At 36.5% G+C, this 24,259-nt stretch overlaps 3 protein-coding genes across 3 annotated transcripts; 2 read left to right on the top strand and 1 right to left on the bottom strand.

Moving 5' to 3' along the window:
• Positions 1–333: 333 nt before the first annotated feature.
• LOC126966551 (60S ribosomal protein L18) lies at positions 334–3,374 on the bottom strand. The gene is made up of 4 exons (XM_050810686.1): positions 3,300–3,374; positions 3,084–3,170; positions 2,716–2,977; positions 334–560 (listed from the first exon to the last, which is right to left on the bottom strand). Exons 1-4 carry the CDS (start codon positions 3,300–3,302, stop codon positions 361–363), a joined length of 552 nt encoding a protein of 183 aa, XP_050666643.1. The 5' UTR covers positions 3,303–3,374; the 3' UTR covers positions 334–360.
• Positions 3,375–4,719: 1,345 nt separating this feature from the next.
• LOC126966496 (kelch-like protein 10) lies at positions 4,720–16,398 on the top strand. The gene is made up of 7 exons (XM_050810599.1): positions 4,720–5,598; positions 6,242–6,423; positions 9,983–10,194; positions 11,348–11,496; positions 13,341–13,527; positions 14,561–14,683; positions 14,976–16,398. Exons 1-7 carry the CDS (start codon positions 4,756–4,758, stop codon positions 15,164–15,166), a joined length of 1,887 nt encoding a protein of 628 aa, XP_050666556.1. The 5' UTR covers positions 4,720–4,755; the 3' UTR covers positions 15,167–16,398.
• Positions 16,399–16,668: 270 nt separating this feature from the next.
• LOC126966541 (15-hydroxyprostaglandin dehydrogenase [NAD(+)]-like) lies at positions 16,669–22,726 on the top strand. The gene is made up of 6 exons (XM_050810674.1): positions 16,669–16,840; positions 17,268–17,391; positions 19,614–19,720; positions 20,226–20,399; positions 21,354–21,508; positions 22,401–22,726. Exons 1-6 carry the CDS (start codon positions 16,748–16,750, stop codon positions 22,504–22,506), a joined length of 759 nt encoding a protein of 252 aa, XP_050666631.1. The 5' UTR covers positions 16,669–16,747; the 3' UTR covers positions 22,507–22,726.
• Positions 22,727–24,259: the final 1,533 nt, after the last annotated feature.

Here is a 24,259-nt window from a genome sequence, read left to right as displayed (position 1 = left end):
AGCAAGTAGTTTGTGTTAGAAGAAATGTCATCCGCCATTGGTCTTTGTCCGCTGTTAGGCCTTTGATATGTTCAAAAAGCTTCAAGTTTGAGGTAAAAGCAGGCCCAGTTATTGGGCAATCTTCTGAGCCACATTATGACAATTCAGAATACCAGATCATGTGCATCAGCATCACTTACCACGCAATTCATGTTCATGAATTGAAGCTTTAAAAATCAATTCATGAAAATTAATTTCAGAAACGGTTCTCTAGCGGCGCACATTAGTGAAAAAGATTCACTGTACAATGTGCAACATATTTTAAAGTAGAGGATTGGAATAAAACCGGATTAATAGATAGTAGTCCTTATATTAACAAGATTACACATTTGAACGGCGGCTGGGTTTTGCGTGCTCGTGTCCCTTTGTTCGTACATAGGGCTTTGTGTGTGAGCGTGGAGCACCAGGTGCTGGCCCGAAGTGGCGGACTGCTTCACGCGCGTTTCTGCGACCTTGTACCAACACAGTCTTGCGTCCAGTAGGTGCGCGAAGTGCAAGTTGGTCAAAAGTCAGGATTTCACCTGGAAGTAACAAAATTAAAAGTTGTTACAAGGGTTTTTAAACTAATTTATTAACATACATGTATTCTTCATCATAAAAGTTGTAGATTAAATAAATCTATTCCAATAAATGAAGAGCCAGTTTTATGTTCAGTTAGTCTGCGAAAATTTCAGAACCAATCGGAATAATACTTATGTCCATTGCTTATTATAATGAAGAAAGGCCGGCAACGCTCCTGTGATTCCTCTGGTGTTGCAAGAGATTGTGGGTGGCGGTGATCACTTAACAACAGGTGACCCGAACGCTCATTTGTCCTCCTATTCCCTAAAAAAAAAATCATTGAAAAATAACAAATTATTTAGATGAAATAATATAGAAAATAAAGAGTGAAATCTCAAGTTGAGCAGGCAATATCTTAAAGTAGATCTTTTAGAATGTAGATGAAGCCAGTAATGTAGAAACTAGGAAAGGATAAAAGGTAAGGATTGGAGCATTAGTTCTCAAAGTGAGGAGGAGTCACACCAATGTAGAACACTGCTTTGGCAAAAAAATGGTAAGTTACACTTTGTATGCGGAGTCCACGAAAATTTATTAGATCTGACAGTGAAGAACTAGTTAGAGAATTTTTTAGAATAATTGAGAACAACAAATTGTTACTTACAATAAGTGGCGTGGTGTGAATTGATATATAAATAAAAAGTAGAACTAAAATGTTGCTTGATTTTAAGAAACTCTTGCTTGGTTACTAAATAATGTCACCACTAAGTAATGTCAAAAAAAAAATGATAAAATTGGATGGAATCACTTTTATGATTGGCCAACTGTACTTTTTTGGCTTCCACTCACAGCACAATGAATTAACTAATATATTCTCACTTTATTTTCAAAACTCATTGTTGGATTCAGCCGCAGGGCTTATTTCTATAGATGAACCTTCACATCATTTTGTCGAGTTTTGGGATTATGGTAGCTATTTAAGCTGCAGGGGGTCCTGGGGGCTAGCTAAATTTTTAAAGTGGTCTGTTAGAAAAAAATCTGGATACACATAAAAGTTTTTAAGACATTATCTCCAAAGGCAAAGGTATTTATAATCTAGGTAATAATGATAAGCCACTACAGTATAATATTATGTGGCCTGTTTCTTTTACTTGCAATTATTATTCTTGTCAACATTTCATTTCATATAAAATTAGGTGTCTTTGTGTTGGTAATTAATATTGGTGTAAGGGTTCCGCAATAATAATTGCTTCTGTACAACTGGCTACTTCAAAAAATAATGCATATAAGGAGATATGGACACACAGAGAGTTACCATCTGGGACAAACAACCAAAAGGGAAAGAGGTACACAAAAATAAAAATATTTGATATAGAACAACAAGACAGGCAAGTAGAGAAGAACTTCATCATGTATGTTTTCTGTGATCATAAATATTATTAGCCCTCACGAGATCTTCAGTATGGAATTAAAAAGTTTTTGTGCTGGTAACTATTATAAGTGTAAGGGTGGGTGCATTTGTGATTAGGCCTCCATAAAACTGGCTAATTAAATAAATCTTATTTTTATTTCAAAATTTATTGTACTCAATAATATAAGAAATATCGAAACCTCAGTGAAATTTTAGGGTATAACTTATTACATTAAAATTTAAAATACAATAATATATCTGGTTTTTATTTTTGTTTTACTAATATTAACAAGTAATTCAATGATTGACTTATAAAGTTATGTTCATGGTTCAGATACTAGACACATTGTAATTTTTAACTTACTTTTTGAAATAAATTTAATCTTTACATTGTATAAAATTAAGTTGCTTCCTCTATCTTTTCACTAAAATCTTATAAACTATATAATGGCTTTTCATTCAGTTTTCAGCAATAGATGTGATTCAAGAGGAGGGTTTATATGTATATTATGGTACAGAAAAATTTAATACATCAACTTTAACAGTCCTTGCTTTGCAATAATTGCCATGGTAGTTGTAGAAATAGAAACAGTTGTCATGATAGGACAGTATGTCAGGTTGGCTTGTTTATAATGAAATTACAAATAGATTTTCTAATAATAGTGAGTTTTTGATTAATAAGATATAGAGTAATGAACTATATCGATATGATGATATTGATAGATATTTACCTAATTGAAAACAACATTACAACAATATGTACATACCTCCAGCAGCTAAGATACGGGCTCGGGCCTTCTCAGTTACATGCAGGGCAGCTACTGTGAGTTTTGGTACATTGAACAGCCTAACATCGTTAGTGACTGTGCCGACTACCACACTGATCAGACCCTCGCGAGTAGGCTTCTTCATGTGACGTGCCAAGCGAGAGAGGGAGATTGGAGCACGGTTAATTCTACTCATGAATAACCGACGCAAAATGATCTGGTTAAACTTGGCATCTGTGCGCCTGGCTAAGTATCTGTATAGCTGTCAACAAACATTTAGGTTATTAAAATTAATTGATTGATTTTAAATACAATGTCCTTCGATGAAAGGATTTGTATACTTAACTAATCATATTTATAGAAATTACCTTGACGAGTAGTCTCAAGTACACATCTTTAGATTTAACTTCGGTGCGCCGAACTTTCCTATCATGTTTATGGTTGATGTCGACACCCTGAAATATACAACCAAACACATATTTACTTCCCCACTTTAATCAAAAAACACAATATAGTCGCACTTCAAATTAGTTTCACTCAGATTTTCTTTGATAATTTTTACTTTAAATTTAACATAAACTCACCATATTGGCAATCGGAACTAGAAAAGAGACTATAAATAGCTGTCAAAATTGACGATAACAAAATGACAGAGTTGATGTTGCCAGTATTTAATAGACAAAGGTACCATTATAGAGCAATTAGTAAAATATTTACATCACTACAATAATTGTAAATTACTAGAATTACAATTATTTGTTTTTTACAATATTTATGTCGATAAATATTTTAATCAATGCGTTTCATCAACATGTGAAATATTTTTTTTCACATAAAGTGTAAGATTACTCTATTGGGTTTCCGAGAACTGCAGTCATTAGACTGCGATTACTTATCAGCTATCACTGTTCCCTGTAATATTTGAATTAAAATATACCTCGTAAAATTAAATGAATAAAATAAAGATATTTTTTTTATTAGTTTTAAAATTTTATCGTTATAAAAGATCTTAGACCTTCGAATATTAACATTACAGAAGTCGCATCGGTGACTTGACCACAAATAGAAAGGACAAGCGGTATACATCTTGGGCTGCGATAGACTAGAACAAAGCATATTGATCTTACATCTCTCTATCGTTTATCCCATTTTAATGTTTTACACAGTGTCAACTTTGAGACAAAAAGTACAAGAGCTGTCATGCCTTCGGTTGGCGACTAGCTTTCGAATAGTATTTTGTGATTTTATTGTTTTCAACAAATTTGGTGTGAAATAAGGATTCCTTTTAAAGTTTTGACATCATGGTTGGGTGTAGTGCGTGTGGCTGCCAAAGTCGTAGTGACTATAAATATCCAGAAGTTAGCTTCCACACTTATTTACTTTTATACTATTTTTATTATTATTTTTATACTACTATTTTAATACTTTTGACCTAATAATTTTTTTAAGAAATATTATTTCCAAAAGTATTGATTTTTTATCCACAGTCACCTACTTTCAGTAAATTTGTCGTAATCAAAACAAACATGACATAATACGATTTTCTATTTGCAGATGGAACAGAATACAGATATTTAGGATGGAGGTCTAACCTACATCAAGAATTTTCTTTGCCCATAAAACTAACGGGGGCTTTTCTTGTAATCGAGTATAATATATTGGATAATGATTTAATTAAATATTCTTCTTTAATGTATTTTGGTCTTAGCTGATGGCCTTGTTACCAATGTTCTAAATAAATAAAACTAAAAAACAGATATTTGGCGCCTTGATTTAAAATGTAACAATTATTATTTTCAACGCAATAAGCAAAGCAACGCAATAACGAAAGCAAAAGTTATAAAAAATTGCTTTCTTTCATCTATTTTTTCTGGTTTCTGATCATGTCAACTGTAAAAAATAATGAAACGTACTGGTTTGTATATCAATGACAATCTAAGGAAAGCGATGGTTTGAAAATTAAAACAAATGCAAATGCTTGTCTGAAAATCTGTCACCGCGACAGATACATAGTTTCGACCGCCGTTTTTTTCGAAAGGGATGGAATTTAATTCGAAACATCGAAAATTATCAAAAAATAAAAATTTCGTTCGTACCTCTTCAACAACAAAACCCAGACTAACAAAAAAAAGAACAGTTACCAAAAGACGAAAATGCGTGTGTTTGCCAGAAATTATTTCAGTGGTAGAGTTTCCTCCAATATGGAACGAATTGAGATTAAATGGACAATTATGTGATGGTACTATTATTTGTAGAGATATGCAAACCATCAGGGTACATCGAGCTATACTTTCAGCAGTTAGTCCATACTTTAAAGCTATTTTTGTAAATTCTCTGAAGAAAGGCGAGCCCGAAGAAAAGGAAATATTCGTGGATGTACCCACTTATTATATGGGCTTGATTTTAGATTACGCCTATACAGGAACATGTACAGTGACCGTTGAAAATGTCCAGTTTTTGCTGCCGTATGCAGATCAGTTTGATGTGGTCGGGATTGTACAGCTATGCTGTCAATTTTTGCTGCAAGAATTACGGCCACACAACTGTCTTGGAATATTTAAGTTTGCTAGATGTTATTTTTGTAACGACTTAGAAAAGAAAGGAAAGTTGTATATAAGACAAAACTTTGCTAAAATTTTAAAAGAATGCAGTGAATTTAAATCGCTTTCGTACGAGGAATTGGAAGATATATTACGAGATGATGAATTAAATGTTCGAAATGAAGAAATAGTATTTCAAGCTGTAAAAACTTGGGTAGAACATGACTTAGAAAGTCGTAGGAAATATATCCCAACATTGCTTACATGCGTGCGATATGGACATATTAGCTATAAATATTTTAAATCAAAAATTTTACAATGGCAGCCAGTTGTTGAAGATGAGGTACGTAATCTTTAATATAATTTATTATTTTTAAATTGATAATCACCCTCACTTCTGATTATTTATACAAATTAAATTTGTAGCCGGGATTCGAACCCATCGCCAACTGAGCCAATCGTTCGAGTACGCATGGGTCGTAAATTTTGGTATTATATTGTTCACAACCTGTTGCGCCACAACCTGAGAGTGTAATAACATATACCAAAATTTATCACCCATGCATACATACTCGAACGGTTAGCTCAGTTGGAAAGAGCGCTCGGACAGAACTCGAGAGGTCGCGGTTAGAGTCCCGCATCATTCATAAATTTTGGTAATAAATTTAAATTGTACAATCTTGATATACTTTTGATTAATAGTTCGTGGTAAGAGTATAAAAATATCTTGTACATTTGTACTGAGGTTTTCTTTAGGTACAGTTTTAAAACATTTATCGAGTTATTTTTATTTACTTTTGCCTAATGATATCTTTATAACTTCTTAAACCTAAATGTGGTCGTAGGTTTTAACTTAATTAAATTAAGTTATACAATATCTAATTTAAATGTTCAACTTATAAGTAGGTTTTTTTTAAAAAGAATCCACGTAAGAAAGTAGGTAGCAAAATGGGTAAAAAGGAGCTTTAAAACAGTTGTTTTTGTAGAAATGTCAAGAAGCTCTCTACCCAGCCGTCGTGTTTTTAACTTTACTTGACTCAAGGCCGGACACTGAGGCGGACCTGAATGATCCTCTGGCAAGGCCCAGGATTCCCTACGAAGTTCTATTTGCTGTGGGTGGATGGAGTGCCGGAAGTCCAACAAGTTTTGTGGAAACTTACGATACAAGGTAATGTATATACTTTTATGTCATCCTAAAATTCGATCCCTAAATTTAGATTGACATAATATATGTATCTCTTTTGTAACATTAACACGCAGTTAGAGTTAATTTGCCCTGTACTTTCCCCGGGGCGTAAAAACAATAGGGGAGTCCCAGGCCCATGGGTGTCGTAAGAGGCGACTAAGGGCTTTTTAGAAGTGGGAGAGTCACGCTGCCGTCTTATGACGTCAGCACAATCGGGCCAGACTCGTCCGGGTTAATTACCACACTCGCACAGAATACCGGCGTGAAGTAGCGGCCTAGTGCCGCTATGTTTCGCATAGGTTAGTGTCGAGGACCGGAGGCCATCCCTTACCCCGAACCCTCCCCCCAACAAAATATGAGAGCGGTCCATAAAGAGATATTACCCCAGGAGGGTACCGGCTCTACCAGAGTCGGAGAATCACTCCCCGAGCACTCTCGCTCGGGCTGCCCTTCGTATTCTGGGGTGGGCACAGAACCGCGCATGACCGAGGACAAACGAGGTAGAAACACCACGGCACCCCGCTCCACGCTCAACGTGGACTTTTGCAATATCAGGGGAATTCACTCCAATTTAAACGCCGTCCACCACCACCTTGAGACGGCGCAGCCGGCCTTGTGTTTCCTTACGGAGACGCAGATATCTCGACCTAGCGATACGTCATATTTAACGTACCCCGGGTACAAAATTGAGCACAATTTTTTGCCTCATGCCGGGGTATGTGTGTACGTTAGGGAGGATATCTGCTGTCGCCGTCTCGGCAATTTTGAGGGTAGGGACCTGTCTACTCTCTGGCTCCGCGTAGATTTAGAGGACCGCGTCCGTATCTATGCGTGTGTCTACAGGTCCCATAGTGGTAACGCAGAAACCGATCATCTCATGGGCTGCGTTCAAGCGGCAATTGACGACGTGCTTGCACGGATCCCCTCCGCTGAAATCGTAGTCTTGGGTGATTTCAACGGGCACAATGCCGAATGGCTTGGATCACGTACCACAGACTACGCAGGGCGATCTGTGCATAATTTTGCATTGGCGTATGGTCTGTCCCAATTGGTTGAGTCGCCAACGCGGCTCCCGGATGTGGATAGCCACATGCCGTCCTTATTAGATCTTCTGCTGACTACACATCCCGATGGTTACCAAGTCTTTGTCGACGCCCCTCTCGGAACGTCCGACCATTGCCTGGTCAGGAGTGTAGTGCCTATCCGACGCCAACGTCGCAGACCACCAGCGACCCGCCGCGTTCGGCACTACAAGTCAGCAGATTGGGATAGGATGCGTTCCTTTTTTGCATCCTACCCTTGGGGCAAGGTTTGTTTCCCTTCGGATGATCCCAGTGCCTGTGCCGTTGCAGTAGCCGATGTGATACTGCAGGGCATGGATATTTTTATACCAAGCTCTGTAGTACCGATCGGTGGCAGATCACAGCCCTGGTTCGATGCGTCAGTTAAAGCAGCATCTGACTGCAAAAAAACAGGCGTATTGAACTTGGGTTGCGGTGCTGGGCACAAAGGATCCGAACCGCAAAGTTGTTAAGAGGAAATATAACCGTGCCTCTAGATTTTTTAAGCGGCAAATCGCCCGTGCGAAGTCTAAGCGCGTCGTCAAAATCGGCGAGCAGCTTTCCAGTTACCCGACCGGAACACGCAAGTTCTGGTCGTTGTCGAAAGCTGCTCTTGGTAACTTCAACCAGCCGTCCATGCCACCGTTGCACATGAGCTCTCCAAAATCATGGAGAGCATAATTAGCCGCCAGCTTTTAGTATACCTAGAGGGTCACCAGTTGATAAACGACCGACAGTACGGCTTTCGCCATGGACGGTCGGCAGGTGATCTTCTGGTATACCTAACACGTAGATGGGCGGCGGCTATTGAAAGCAAGGGGGAAGGCCTGGCAGTTAGCCTGGATATAGCGAAGGCCTTTGATCGTGTATGGCACAAAGCGCTCCTCTCAAAACTTCCATCATTTGGGCTTCCCGAGAGCAAGTGGACCTCCAGCTTCCTCACTGGGCGTAGCATACAGGTCGTTGTCGACGGATATTGCTCGAACCCGAAGCCAGTGAATGCTGGAGTGCCCCAAGGCTGTGTGTTATCTCCTACGCTGTTTCTTCTGCATATCAATGATATGTTGGACACCTCCAACATACATTGCTATGCGGACGACAGCACTGGTGATGCCGTATACACGGGCCATGCAGGTCTCTCTCGGGAAATCTTCGACCAGTGCCGGGAGAAACTTGTGTCTTCTATCGAGTCCTCTCTCGAGAAGGTCGCGGAATGGGGTAAATTGAACCTTGTCCAATTTAACCCCCAGAAGACTCAAGTTTGCGCGTTTACCACTAAAAATCCCCATTTGTCGTATCACTGCTCTTCGAGAACACTTCTCTTAAAGCCGCGCCTAGTATCGGAATACTGGGTCTCGAAATCTCGAGCGATTGCCAATTCCGTAGCCATCTAGAGGGCAAAGCCAAATTGGCTTCGAAGAGGCTGGGCGTCATCAATAGAGCACGGCAATACTTCAAGCCGGCCCACATTCTAGCGCTCTACAAAGCGCAGGTCCGGCCACACATGGAGTATTGCTGTCACCGCGTGCAACGTAGAGCAGCTCGAATTGTCGGGGTCTCAGTGCTCTGTGAACGGCTGGATCTCTTGGCGTTGCGTAGAGACGTCGCATCATTGTGTGTCTTCTACCGCATTTATCACGGGGAGTGTTCCGAAGAGCTGTTTAACGTGATTCCTGCAAACGAATTCCACCTTCGCACGACACGCCACAAGTTAGGATTTCAGCCCCACCATCTGGATGTGTGGCGGTCCTCCACAGTGCGGTTTTCAAGGAGCTTTCTCCCTCGTACTACAAAGCTGTGGAATGAGCTTGCTTGTGCGGTGTTTCCGGGACGATACGACATGGCTACCTTCAAAAAAAGCGCGTACACCTTCCTTAAAGGCCGGCAACGCTCTTGTGATTCCTCTGGTGTTGCAAGAGAATGTGGGCGGCGGTGATCACTTAACACCAGGTGAACCGTACGCTCGTTTGTTCTCCTATTCCATAAAAAAAATCTTATCTTTACATATGTACCTAATCTTAACCGATGTTTTTTTTAGAATAATCGCTCTTTTTTAGCTATATAATATGTATAGTATAAGTTTAGTTTCCTAAATGTTACGTTATTTAGCTACACGATGCGGTGCGGGGTGAGTTGTCAGTTGTCAAATGTGGAATCGAAAATTATCATACGTGCATATAATTCATTCAACTTATACAGATAACATTAAAACATTCATTCAAATGAACACCTTATTTCGTTGCAGTATAATGTTCAATGTCTATTGAATACTACCAAGACTCACTTAACAGTCGTTTGTCCTCGTCTTCGATAAAAAAATATTTGAATCCTCCTAATTTGAATAAAAATATATCAATTTATTTAGGTTAGGTGGCAGATTATAGATCAGAGTAGGTATATATATATAGATATTTTTTCCAACAACAGTGTTCAACAGCAATGTAAACTAATATATATCTAACCTATGAATTCTCCCACAGAGCGGATCGTTGGTTTCTTTCAATACACATGGATCTAACACCTCGTGCGTACCACGGCCTGTGTACGCTCCACAATCTGATATACATGATCGGCGGATTCGACGGCAGCGATCATTTCAATACAGTTCGATGCTATGATCCAGTCACCAATACTTGGCACGAGAGAGCTTGCATGTATCAAGCTCGGTGTTACGTTAGCGTAGTCGTCCACGGTAACAATATTATACGATATAGCTGATACCCCGCGGCGACCTTCGCGTACATATTTTTTCATCTTGGGTTACGTTATTGGACTTTTAGTAGGGATCCCTAATTTTTTGAAAATGTAATGTACCCTTTATCAACCGGGGATAATATAACTTCCCAACTATGAAAGAATTATTCAAATCGGTTCAGTAGTTGCGGAGCCTATTCAATACAAACAAACAAATAAATCTTTCCTCTTTATAATATTAGTATAGAGTATAGATAAAACACAACTATCATATATTAAGTGTGAGCACTATTGTGTTTCGGTCTGAAGGACGCCATAGCTAGTGAAATTACTGGGCAAATGAGACTTAACATCTTATGTCTCTAGGTGACGAGCGCAATTATTGTAGTGCCGTTCAGACTTTTGGGTTTTTCAATAATCCGGAGCGGTACTGCATTGTAATGGGCAGGGCCTATCAATTACCATCAACTCAACGTCCTGCTCGTCTCGTCCCTTATTTTTATAAAAAAAAATATTAAGCACAGAATTTATTTTTTTCTTTTGAGAAAAATTGTGGAACGAGAAATCACTCGATAGTCAGTGATACGCATGAATTGTTAAAAGACGTTAAGGTAACTATTCCATAAACGACTTTCTTAATAATATCACAGATTGGGAATGGAGCGACCGCCATCAGCCTATTTGAATTATATTTTTTTTTGTATCGAAATTTTTTTAGAAAAAAAAGAAGCTCGCTAAACTTCTTGCACCCGTTCTTCTCAGGTCTGTGGCATGTATTTCCGTATGGATGGTAGTTTTTGACTTTTTGGGGTAACAGATTAAACCATTCGATTGTAAACATCAATATCCATATTTGATATTATAACAGCCCTGGTCAAGTTGTTATTGAAGACTTGATGAGAAATTATATCTGTACCGTACCATACCATCGGTACCATGTACTCATCACCATAATAAAATGTTTGAACCAAACAATCGTTCATAAATTTTGGTTACAAATTTAATTTGTTTAAACCACGGATGTATGGATAACTTTACTGGCTCCCACTTTAGGAATATTATTATAGTTTTGTGTTCAGATAGTCAACCTATATTCGGTATTATGTATATGTATGTAGTGGGTATGTATTTCTATTCGTTCAAATTTTCAGACAATCTCATCTATGCTTTGGGAGGTTATAATGGCAGAACGCGCATGTCCTCAGTAGAACGTTATTATCCTGAAAAAAACCAGTGGGAAATGACAACTCCCATGAATAAACAGCGCTCCGACGCTAGCGCAGCTTCGCTCGGAGGAAAGGTTGGTGATGAAGTTATTTTATGAACCAAGCTCTTGTTGGGCATAAACCTGTTGTTTTGTGTTTCAAGCCTTTTGAGCGTCTTTAGGCGAGTGACACGCGAAGCCTTTTTTTATCACTACATATTATTATAAAACAAAGTCCTCCACCGAGTTAGTCTGTCTGTCTGTTCGCGATAAACTCAAACTACTGCATCGATTTTCATGTTCTTTTTACCAATAGATAGCGTGGTTCTCGGGGAAGCTTTTAGTATAACTTATTAAGTTTTTGTTTACACATTTGTATACTTTAACGATATTTGTTGGAGGTGTCCGAAAAATATAAGCCGTCTTTCAACTCTTTTCAGCTTTCAACGAAAACGCAGTCTAAACCGTTTGAGTTATATAAAAAATGTATGGTAGAATTGTCTATCTTATATAGGTCTACAGAAAAGTCCGCAATGGCATCTGTCTTTCTCTTGAGGAAAACATACTATATCCATCCTAATACTTAAATTGGCAACTATAAAGCGGTACATTTTAAATAAGTTAGATATTTTTCTCTTTTACACCAATAATTGCTTGATACAATACGATCCTCCTCTCGCTCCGACTTATCTACTACAATAATGGAAGGGTAGTGAAAGTAGGGTATGATGATTCAGAAATACGTTTTTGTTTCATTTTTAACTAATTAAATTAGATAACACAATTCCGATGGCTTTACACTACATTATTCCCGAATACTTACATCATATTTTTTCCTATTGACAGAACAGCGTTTGTCGGGTCAGCGAATATCTTTATGTATACTTACGAAACATTTGACTATATTTGAAATGGAATTTTCACTCTTACTAAGGTACTTTGTGGTCTGCGCTGACCGTCGCTTGGTGAAGCACTAAATGCAGCTTAACACGACACCTTACACATTCAGTTACCTATAAATATAGTTACTTTATGCCTTTGATTTACAACTTTAATTATTTTCTTTCACTTCTGTCTTCCTTTGAACTCGTGTGATCTATTGAATTTGTCCATGACAGAAGTAATTGTAATTTAGAGATTGTATAACTAATATCGAACTACGACCTACCTAAACTACAATGTTGAATGTAAATGGCGAGCGGTGGTTCTCACAATAATACATAACATAATATTATGTATTCGTAGTACTTATTTGAGTACCGGTGATTAAGTATTTGTGTAGATGTTATTTTTAAAAAATTCTCTGTATAATTAACTTCACTGAAGGAGGTCCTAGATTGAATGTTAAATTGTTTTGAAAAAACATCCGCCAAGAGCGAGTCGAACTCACGGACGAAGGGTTCCGTAGCATTATCTAAAGGTATTTATTCTATCAAAATTGATTCCTTTAGAATCTAAAAAACATCATCTATAAAATCACGTTTTTTGTATGGGAGCTCCCTTCAATATTAATTCTGTTTTTTTTACATATTTTTTTGTTGTAATAGCGGCAACAGACATCATCATCTGTGAAAATTTCTACTTTCCAACTATCTCAGTTCATGACATACAGCCTGGTGACAGACGGACATCGGAATCTTAGTAATAGGGTTCCGTTTTTACACCTTGGGTACAGCACCCTAAAAACGATAAATTCTTACACCATCATAAACTCAAAAATCTCACTAAGCTTTAGGTTCTAGTACCTACTTCGTGGGTACTTATTTTTTTATGGAAGTATAATAGTGATCACCGCCGCCCACATTTTCTTGCAACACCAGAGGAATCAGGGGCGCTGCAGGCCTTTTAGAAAGGTGTACGCACTATTTGTAGTACATTTCTACTTGTTGTCATTATAATAGCTTATAAAAACGTGTGAATAATTAGTATAATACCTACAGATATATATAGTTGGTGGTTTCAACGGCCAAGAAGTGTTGAGCTCTGCCGAAGTGTACGACTCTGAGACGAAGCAGTGGAGCTTCATCAGATCCATGCTGAGTCCTAGATCTGGCGTCAGTCTCATCGCGTACAGGGACTCCTTGTACGCCCTTGGAGGGTTCAATGGATACAGCCGATTAAATACGGGTTAGATGACTGCTATACTTTGACGATCCATATAGCCGAATGGTTACTCACCCTGACTACTAAGATAGAGGTAACAGGTTCAAATCCCGATAGGTGCAATCATTTATATGATGAATATGGATGTTTGTTTCCGAGCCATGCATGTTTATATGGTTTTATGTATGTTTAAGTAAGTATATTGTATTGAATATATCGTTGTCTTGTACCCATAGTACAGGCTATGCCTAGTTTGGGGCAAGATAATTTATGTAAAAGTGTGCCAATATTATTATTATTATTATACTTATCAAAATTAATATTATAAATAAGTGTAAATAAGTGTAGTATTATAAGTAAGTGACTTAAACTGAAACTTTCACCTGCAGAAAGTAACAGTGAATATTGAAGATCCGTTTTATTTAGATATCCGAAAAGCTATATATAAGCATTTAAAAATGAAATGTTTCCGTTTGTTTGATTTTCATGCGCGCCCTTTCCTCTCGTCGTGATAGTTTATACGTTAAGTAATTCATATCCTTAACGTTACGTTAAGTAATTCATTAAAAAGATTTAAATTTAATCACCAAGGTTAACCTTGCCCAATATTCATTATGAATTTTAATTTGACTCAATGAATACAGGCAGTTTATCTATTTTATTCATGCTCTTTAAATTTGAAATAATAATTGTAGCGTATAGGTAGCCTTACGTAGCAGCGTTTAATCTCACCTATATGAGAGGAGAGGAGTATAGGCTGCTGTGAAATCATACCATCAGGTAACCCATATATATTATATCTACTCTGTGTCCTCATCCTCTTTAAAAACCTTTTTGAAATTTCAAGTTTAACGTCGAAATGCGACAAAATCCACCCGTGTCTTGGTGGCGTCCGGCCCTGAATTTCTTCCATCGCACAACCTCACTGGAGTTAATAACGGCTGTATTTCTTCTTATGACCTTCAAGCACAGAGCATACTCTAAGCTCAAAGGCTACCAATAGTTTTACTAGATTTATATTATTCCTATAAGTTTGACATAAAGTTGGTTTGAGCAGGCGAAAGGTTCTGCCCTCAACGTGGCGGCGAATGGCAGGAGGTCACGGAGATGTTCAGTGCAAGGAGTAACTTCGCCACCGTCCTCTTGGATGACATGATATTTGTTATCGGAGGATTCAATGGTAAGTTTTTTTTTATATTAAGAAGTAACGAGGTATAGTTATGTGAATAGCTCTCGTTTCCTTCAATATTTAGGCTAATGACGGGCGCTCCTTCATACGTCATCTTATGAAGCGTTAATTTGCAGTTCATAATGTCAATGTTCGTTACCCTGCTTAGGAACAAGCAGGGTAACGAAATAAAAAATAAAAACAACTACATTGGAGATTCGCATTTCCGATGTATGAGTCTCTTTATATACATAGGTATTAAGAATTCTGTATATGTAGGTATTAAGAATTTGTACCAACTCAGGTTCCACAACGATTCCCCACGTAGAGTGCTACGACGGAGATACGATGGAATGGTACGACGCGGCTCCCATGAACCTCACTCGCTCGGCGCTGAGTGCGTGCGTGATCGCAGGCCTGCCGAATGCTCGTTCCTTCTCCTACCTCGCGAAAGCTGTTCCCGCGGCCGGGGCCGACCAAGTACATAACTCATAACACTCGATAATATTAACGAGATGTATATCTCAAGGGTGAATAGAAATCAGTTTGTGTGAATATACCATCAAAATAGTTTATATGAATATACCACCAGTTCGTGCACTTTGTGATTCATGATTATACACAATAATTTAGTATTGACTTATTTATATATCGTGACTTTTGCGTTTCCAATTTAAATACCATGATGAATTTCTGGTTTCCATTCACCCTAATGATTTTATACCTACACGGCCATCCTTAACAAAATTAAATATTCTGTCATTCTATGATGAAAAACTATGTTTAGAGTTTAACTATTATAATTTTCAGGCCGATATTACGATTTTTTTTAATTGAACTTAACTTAAAATTCTAGTAACAGCATCAGTAGATAATAATAAATAAAGATAACCTAAGCTTATCTGTTGCTAAGAAATTTGTTGTACTTAAATATAATTAGATTACAAAAACGATCTCTTTTCAGTCCCTCAATATTTTACTTTCTTTTTATGCTTCTTCGTTCTTATTATATACATAACTTTAATTTATTCACAGACATATCTACCTACTACATGTAAATAAAATATGTTTTACTTACATAGTTACGCTCTAAACATAGTATTTTTAAATGTGAAAGTTTCTTTAATTATTAGATCGCCGAAATAAATTTAGGCCTAGATTCAAAATAATTTATCGTCATTAAAATTATTATTAACAGGATATGACTGTGTAAAATGTGATTTTGTATAATAGTTTGTAAATATTTCTATCTAATTCTTTGCCTATGTAATCTGTGATATTTTAAATTTGTACGATAATATGAATCAATTTTTGTGTTTTATTATTGTAAAATCATTGAATTATTATACAGGTAAATCAAATCATTGCCTGTACCATATTTGTAATATAATAATTAATGTCCTAACAATATATTGTGATATAATTATACAACTAATATTTTCGTATTTTAGATACCTTTTTAAATTTTCAGTTTTGTACTTCGTTTTATTTTATTTCCTTGTAATTCTAAACCAAATAATTATATCGATTTTTATCATTGTTAAATAAATGTTGCAATACTTCTACTCGTGGGTTGTCGCTTGGCAGTGTTCTTTTTCTGGGAGGAAATATTAAATATATGAAACGAGTCGAAAAAAACTGAAAAATTTGCGTATTTTACTCTAGAAAAATTTATTGTACCCCAATTAATATTGAGAAATTGACAAATAAAGTAAAACGATATGGTATTTGAGTTTTATTTGTTGCGAGAGGGAAGTTTGCGTGTCGTTTACGATGTTAGCTTACGTTACCTGTATGAAACATATGACTGTCGTACTACGTTGCATCGTGAATCTATAAATAAGCGAGCATCCTGTGAAGCGGCTACTCTATACTGAATCACAGGACAGCCGACAGCGAGAGTGCCATGCAATCGTGCGTATATTTACTACAAAAGGGGAATTTTGGGGAGAAAAGGGGAGTGCGCCCACCGCGTCCCTTTCAGGCGAGGTTCCGCCGCGATCGAAACACTCGCCCAGACGGCGTACGTACAGACGGCCGCACATCTTGGTGCATAGTACTTGTATTACATCTAATATGGAATTAAAAGGAAAGGTTGCGTTAATAACTGGAGCGGCTGCTGGCATCGGCCTTTCGTATTGTGAGGAGCTGCTCAAGAATGGCGCAAAGGTACGTTAACTTTATGCCTTGTTAGTTCAAGCGTGGTTCAAGGTAATGGGTTACAACTCTATTTTAAATCGATAAAATAAGGGACATTTTATTAAATTCTCAGGAATTGAGATAAATATTCGCCATATCTTATATTTTATTAGACTGTTTGGGACTACATGGGACGGGGCTGTTGGTCGTATAATTTTATGATATAATTTTATAAATGAAGCAATAAATTTTATCAAAATAATCAAAAGAACAAAGTAAATGAAAAATCACGCAGTTTATAATCACGAATGCAATATTTTAAAATGCACTTGGCGTAATTAAAATGTAGGGCGCTGTCATTGAATCGGATATCGGAGTCGCTATAGGAGACTGCAGTTTAAACGTAATACGATAGGCATAAAGCTCGCAATCTAGGTTAAATCAACGCATTTTTCAGGTTTCATTGTGTGATATCGATTCTGAGATCGGTGAGCACGTTGCCGATGAGCTAGGCGTGAAATATGGTCGGAAGAACGTGCTCTTTTGTCAGTGCGATGTTACCGACTATCCGCAGTACGAGGGTAAGTTTACACTCCATTCACAAATACGAATTACGATTTTAGCGGAGATGAGATGAGATGTTTCGACTTTACTTACGTTAAACTTTTAGTTTGGTCAATCTAGACCAAAAAATGAGAAGGTGGATGAAATCACAAGCTGAGAATCAGTAAAATTGTTAAAAACATAATTATAAATATTTTTTTTAAGTTCCCCGTCATTCTCGTGGATGGAAAAAAAATTGCTCCAGGTCAAAGGCCAAAAATGAGATTTTCGTGTTTTCAGCAAAACTAAGTTTTATAATAAAATCAACCCAGACAAAAATTGTAGATCTAATAAAATTATCTATAAAAATGTATCAATATTTTTTTCCCTACGAGCCATCCTTTCTTGGATGGTAATGTTATAGTATAAGTAGTAGGTATATTTTTTTATTTTATTTATTACTATTATATTTTATTATATTTATTTACTATATAATTTTTATTTTATTAGGTAACTAGCTGCCCCGACAGACGTTGTTCTGTAGATAGTAAAAAAACAAACTGTTTTATATTTCAAAACATCAAAAATTATTTCGTAAATATGCTCCCTGTTGTTAGAATGAAATTGTTTCACAGCGGAACTGTCAAACCGTGCGTCACTAAATTCTCTCATAGAAAATATGTCCATACAAAACAAATATTGAAAATAAAAATATTTATGGGTCCCAAATCGAAATAAAAACTACCCTATCTCTCAAGTTGGACCAAACTGCACTCCATGATGTAATCACCATTAAAATCCGTTCATTAGTTTAGGAGTCCATTGAGGACAAACATTGTGACACGAGATTTATATATATTAAGATTAAGTAGCTTATATTTTGAGTACCTATTTTGAAACATGCAAAACAATATTATATCTACAGGATGTTAAAAATAAAACAAACATTAAAATTAAGGATTAAGCATTATAAGTTGTACCTATATAATCTTGGCATTTTATTATGGTATTCATTGTTTTAACTTTATAAGTTGTCGAAATAATTTTATTTATAACCAGATTAAAAAATAGAAAGAACACGTTTTTCGCTTAGATAAATTATACGTCTAGGTGGACTGTGACAGCTGTGAATTCATCGAAAAAAATAGCGGCGAACTGTTAGCCTCTATTTTCAGCAAGGCACGCACACTAAAACAAAGTGACTGACGTATCGCGAGTGGAAGGCGTGGCTTGTCATGCACACTAAAGTAAAAAACGTTGCCTAACAGCAGCGGGCTCTATGTAAACGTATACACTATCTAAAGTTTATCAACTTAGTTCATAAAATCCGACTTACTAGTACTGTAGTGTCATCTATCCCCTAGGGGCCTACATAAGGTAAAAGTAGTCCACACTACCTACTCCGACATCCAGGCCGATCTTGAACTTCACGTGTCATCTCACTCTAGATTTTCCAAATTATCTTAGCTTTTGCAACAATAATTCTGCCTCACCAGCTGGTGTGCTTAGGACGGCCGCGTGTAATTTGGAATAATAAGTCATTTATTTTCTCAAAATTGATTCCTTCAGGATTCTTTACAATGTCATTTCTAACACTACCACGGCTTCGGAAACAAATGGCGCTCTGAGAGAGAAGAAGCGGCGCAAGAAACTCTCTCAGCTTCTTCTTTTTTTTTGCGCTTTTTTTAATAAGATATACAATCTATCTTGGGGATTTCAATTTAGGGCTTGCCTTGGTAAATGATCAGAAATTATATTTGAAAAAAAAAATGAACTATGTGGGACTCTAAGCTGCTACCGCTCGCGTTCGTGCGAGCGCTCTTTCCAACTGAACCAACCGTTAGAGTGACGTAAAGTTCATAAATCTTGTATGCTTTGTTCAACTCTCAGGTTGTGGCTTCGAGTCCCGCATCGTTCATAAATTTTGTTTTTAAAATTTTATTTTTGTCATTAATCCCAATTATCACTTTAAATTATAACAAATTGTTTAAATGATTAGAACCCTAGGTAAGTTATTAACTTAACTCTTCACATGAATACATCACGAAGTAACAAAAATGAAAGAATTAGCAATGGAAGGGTTGTCTTTATAACCTAAAAATAATTAATAACGGGCTTATACTTATAACTACACTGCACTAGTTTCTAAAGCAAAATACTTACGTCGGATTTTTGAAAATTATATTTTATCACACATTATGTCAACGTGAATATACAAAATTATTTATATATTTTCTTATTTCTAATCTTGTCCCTGCAGAGGCATTCGAAATGACCATAAAAGTCTTTAACCGGCTAGACATTGTGATAAACAACGCAGGTGTGATGAACGACAGGTTTTGGGAGTTGGAAGTCGACGTGAATCTGGTATGTAACCTAAAATCAAACATTATTTAATTAATATTTTAGTATTTATTCTAATTTAATAAAATTACCTATGCGTGCTAATGTAATATTATGTTGTTCTGACCACAGAGTAGGGGACCTGTTTAGTACCTGTAGGTAATACCTAGAAGTTTTTTAGATATCTGTTGTTTTATTTGATTTGATGAACTGTAGGTAACTACTCAAACCATTTTTGCATATTTTGAAATTTTAATTATTTGAGTATTCATCACAAAAATATCAAAAATGTATATTTCATACTTACATACATGTTTTAATTATTAAAACAAAAGAAAGGGATTTATGGCCAAGGTGCAACATACCCTATGTATCTAGAGACCAGTACTATGGTGTACCTAGGAATTGGCAGTAGTATTTTATTTTTCCTTTAAATACGACTCGTACATCCCTCGCTCAAGAAGCAAGGTCACTGGGTTGTTTTAACGTATTAATAAGAGTATACCTGTAACATTAGTTGTGTTTGTAGAATGGCGTCATTCGGGGTACACTACTCGCGTACCGATACATGGGAAAAGACCGCGGCGGGCAAGGTGGTACCATCGTGAACACAGCGTCGACGGCATTTGCGAAACCACAAGTATCTACACCTATCTATACAGCCACTAACTACGCAGTTGTTGGACTCACTAGGGCTTATGGGGTAAGTGAATCAAGTAACAAGACAACACAGAGTACAGATAACCCTTTTAATAGTAGTAGAAATATTGATAGCACAATTGGACCACGGAGAATGTGATTCAAACATAAATTTTAAAAATTTATATAAATAGTCTATTCAATATAAATCCTAAGAAAACATGAAAAAACTCTGTCGCTGAAAAACAAACACAATTTGTATTATATGTTACTTTGAGCATGGGGCTTATTATTGTTAAGTTTTCAAAGCTTTTACATACAACAAAGATACAGCCATATGACCAAGCACCCCTAAGTTAGAGCGAGAGGCAAATTTCGCCATCTTAGTGACATCATTGTGACGTCACGTTCAAGCAGACACTACAAAAATAGACAAATAAATGTAGGTACCGTTTGCCTACTGGCACATACCTACTACATAGGTAACATTATCTGAGGCCTTCCTCAGATTTAATTAATATTTCTGTCGCGCTAACGCAGACGAGACAACTCCGGCTGAAAACCAGCCTTACGTTCTCGACTATTTCCTAAAAGTTATATTCCTTATTTATTAATTTATTTCTATTATTCCTATACCTAAAAGTTAGGAAACTGAATGGGGACGTAATAACTATTCTGTTTCGGACTTAATTTTTCGGTTATTATTGTTTAAAGTTATCTAGCTCTTACGAAAATAAACAGATAAACACAGATAATGACGATACTAATTGAAAAAAACTATTGATCTAGGTTTAAACCCAAGAGTATCAGTCGAGAACGTTTGTATGGAAAAATTGCTGCTAATATTTTACAATAAGGCTTCGTGACTGTTCGCGGCGCGAATTCATAACGCCGCAAAATTTCCGCTAAAACTGGTAGGCTAAGATCATAAAATATTATTTCAAGATCCTTACAACTATACAAATGGAAAGATCTACTTTAAGTGGGCCGCTAATCACTGTAACATGATATATTTCAGGACCAATACCACGTCAATTTATCTGGCGTGAGAAGCATTGTGCTATGTCCAGGGCTTACAGACACGGGGCTTATAAAAGAAATCCGCAAACAACTAATGTCTTCCGATTATGAAGCAGCCTGGCAACGGGACAACGCGAATTCCAAGACCCAGAGGTATTAACCGATTTTTTTATTTATAATCAATATTAAAATTTGTTGAGTTTTGTTCTCTATTTCACACCATGTCCCTTCTGGTTTTAAGTTAAGTTACTATTTTAGATTAATTACTTTATTTATTGATCAATTATTTTTATCACAAAAATATGTTATAAACATATACTTTAGATTAAAGTAGCGCAAAGACCAGACAGCCCGTCAATGTGCAATGATATTATAGTATTAAAAGTCAATGTCTGAGTTAGCTAATTCAGTAGTTTAATATTGAAAATATACTAAGTATCTAATACCCAGCGTGGGCTAACTGTTTAAGACTGGTCAATCAAAATTCACTCCGGATCTTGACTATCTTACTGTAGATCCTTTAGACACGTATCTTCTCTTTCACACGCTTTGTCTATATGCTATTTGGACTTTGGTAAGTATATGATTATATTTTTGTGGATAGAACAGAATCGGCGGGGCTTAATATGGAGATAAAGGGGATTAATATTACCATGTGGTAATAATACCTTTTACCTCCTTATCAAAAGTCTAAATCTAAGAGATAGCAAGACGTCCAAAAACAGCACTTCAGAGTATAACATAAACTATAGTATTTAATTACGTAGAATACAATATAGTGTGGTATCGTGGTAGTAAAAAATAGCAGTAAAAGTAGAAGTAAAAATCACTAACTTGACAATTGAATTTCTTATTTTATGAAGCCTAGTTTTCGGCACTTCTAGTTTATTATTTTAGCTTAAATTACGTATTTATTTAGTTTAACTTTTAGGATTTTTGATAATTATGTACTTTTTAATTACTTTAAGTAGTTTCTTAAATGGTAATAACTTGTAAATTAAAATAATATTATGCGTCGATTTTAATTTATTAATTAAAATTTCAGCGCAGAACATGTTGGAAGAGCTCTAATTGAAATATTACAAAAGGCTCAAAGTGGTTCGGTGTGGATTGTCGAAAATGGACAGTCAGTTCGGGAATGGCGTGGCTAATATGTCAAGCTGCCAAGCCAGCACGCAAGAATACTCCTAGTTTTTATATTCAACATTTTATACGGTTCAAAATTTTGTACAGTCAACTTTTTAAACCACACTAATATGTACTTCGTCCTAGTAGGTATTTAATTAGTGTTATTTAAGCAGCGCCAGCCCTAGTTCTTAATCAAAGTAATGCGAGATACCTTTTGCCTTTTGGTAAATAACACCGTGGTGTTACGAATAAGTGCCGAGAACGCAGGGCTCCTATTCTTAATTTAACTTCTTCACTCAATTTTCATTCGGGGCAGATATTGCCTCTGGACCTCTCGTACTAGTGCTGCCGCTGTAAAGGTTTGTAATAAATTCAGATCTTTGTCGCTGTGCAGACTCCAACAAACACTCGCCCCTTTATATCTAAATAGTCCGGTGAAAATAGGATTATAATTGGACTGCATGTCAAACAGTGGTGACAAACAGGTATCTTATATATTTTTTCAAAATTGAAAAAAATTATATTCTACATACGTTTGCATTCTATACCAAATTGTTTTCCCTCCTTTTATAAGTCTGACCCAAACTACAAAATTCGTTTTACTCAAAACCTTTGCGTATATTTTTCAGATTAAATTAAGTTACGTACCTTTTTACAGCATAATAATTATGTAATAGGCAGTAGATGTATTTTAAGCGCTTTTGTTGATGTTTATTAATTGCAATTGAGTAGGAATAACTTTTATAACGATAAAAAAGATTGTGGTTGTGTAAATATTTTCATTTTATCTTTAGAATTAAGGCGGTATATTTTTTATTAAACATTTTATACTGTAAGTAAAGCTCGCCGTAATATACGACGTAGTGATTCGTTTTACATTAGCAAATTGAAAACGATTCCTAATTTTCAATGTTAGTAGCTGCATTAACTATAATTGCTTGATCATAAATCTATATTTTAAGTTCATGTATCCATCTCCAAATAAACGTGTATGGATAAAATGTTAAAAAGCTAATAGCTAGAGCCATAATTTCGAATTATTTTTAATTAAGGTGGCGCTACAGTAGCAAGTTGGTGGACCGCCGAATTTAAAATTATTTTTTGAAGATACATAATTTTTTTTAGAACTATGACGCACTGTCGACTGGTTCCCGGCGACTAAAACAAATAGGTTGGAGACTTCTTCTAAATTAACATTTAATTGTTAATCAAGTCATACTAATTTATTGCTGTCCTCTCTCGTCTGGCGCATCCCAATATCAGCTCGAACCATTTGCCGCGTGCAAGCAGAACTGCTCGAATTGTCGGGCACCCAGTGCTCTGTAAAAGGCTAGATCACTTGGCGTTGCGTACAGACGTCGCTTCACAGTCTTCTACCGCATTTCTCACGTGTACTCCACAGAGCTGATTGACCAGATTCCTGCCGCCGTATTCCGCCTTGGCACGATACGCCACAAATTAGGATATCATATGTTTGTGTGGCGGTCCTCCACAGTATGGTTTTCAAGGAGCTTTCTTCCACGTACTACAAAGCTGTGGAATGAGCTTCCTTGTGCGGTGTTTCCAGGACGATATGACATGGGTACCTTCAAAGTGCAACGCCCCTATGATTCCTCTGGTAGGGGAGTAAGACAATGCGGCTGTGATCACTTCAGGGTCAAGTGATCCATACGCTTGATTACCCTCCTCTTCCATAAAAAAATCATTCACCTCCAAATAACTTCACTATTTCTTCTTCAAATAATGATTTTTATAATCGTTACTCAATAAATTACA

This window comes from Leptidea sinapis, chromosome 10 (genome assembly GCF_905404315.1).
Source record: "Leptidea sinapis chromosome 10, ilLepSina1.1, whole genome shotgun sequence".
Lineage (NCBI taxonomy): Eukaryota > Metazoa > Arthropoda > Insecta > Lepidoptera > Pieridae > Leptidea > Leptidea sinapis.
Note: the sequence above shows the minus strand (reverse complement) of the source record. Positions and strands in the feature narration are given on the sequence as shown.

What these genes read in the sequence shown, in the direction of transcription:
- LOC126966551 (XM_050810686.1), bottom strand. An exon ending in ACTTGAGACTACTCGTCAAG is followed by an intron (nt 2,978 to 3,083) that starts GTAATTTCTATA and finishes GTTTGTTGACAG; the next exon opens with CTATACAGATACTTAGCCAG. An exon ending in CCGTATCTTAGCTGCTGGAG is followed by an intron (nt 561 to 2,715) that starts GTATGTACATAT and finishes TGTTACTTCCAG; the next exon opens with GTGAAATCCTGACTTTTGAC.
- LOC126966496 (XM_050810599.1), top strand. Translation starts at nt 4,756, where the DNA reads ATGGAATTTAATTCGAAACATCGAAAATTATCAAAAAATAAAAATTTC. An exon ending in CGTTAGCGTAGTCGTCCACG is followed by an intron (nt 10,195 to 11,347) that starts GTAACAATATTA and finishes TCAAATTTTCAG; the next exon opens with ACAATCTCATCTATGCTTTG. An exon ending in CAGCTTCGCTCGGAGGAAAG is followed by an intron (nt 11,497 to 13,340) that starts GTTGGTGATGAA and finishes TAATACCTACAG; the next exon opens with ATATATATAGTTGGTGGTTT.
- LOC126966541 (XM_050810674.1), top strand. Translation starts at nt 16,748, where the DNA reads ATGGAATTAAAAGGAAAGGTTGCGTTAATAACTGGAGCGGCTGCTGGC. An exon ending in CGACTATCCGCAGTACGAGG is followed by an intron (nt 17,392 to 19,613) that starts GTAAGTTTACAC and finishes TTGTCCCTGCAG; the next exon opens with AGGCATTCGAAATGACCATA. An exon ending in GCGAATTCCAAGACCCAGAG is followed by an intron (nt 21,509 to 22,400) that starts GTATTAACCGAT and finishes TTAAAATTTCAG; the next exon opens with CGCAGAACATGTTGGAAGAG.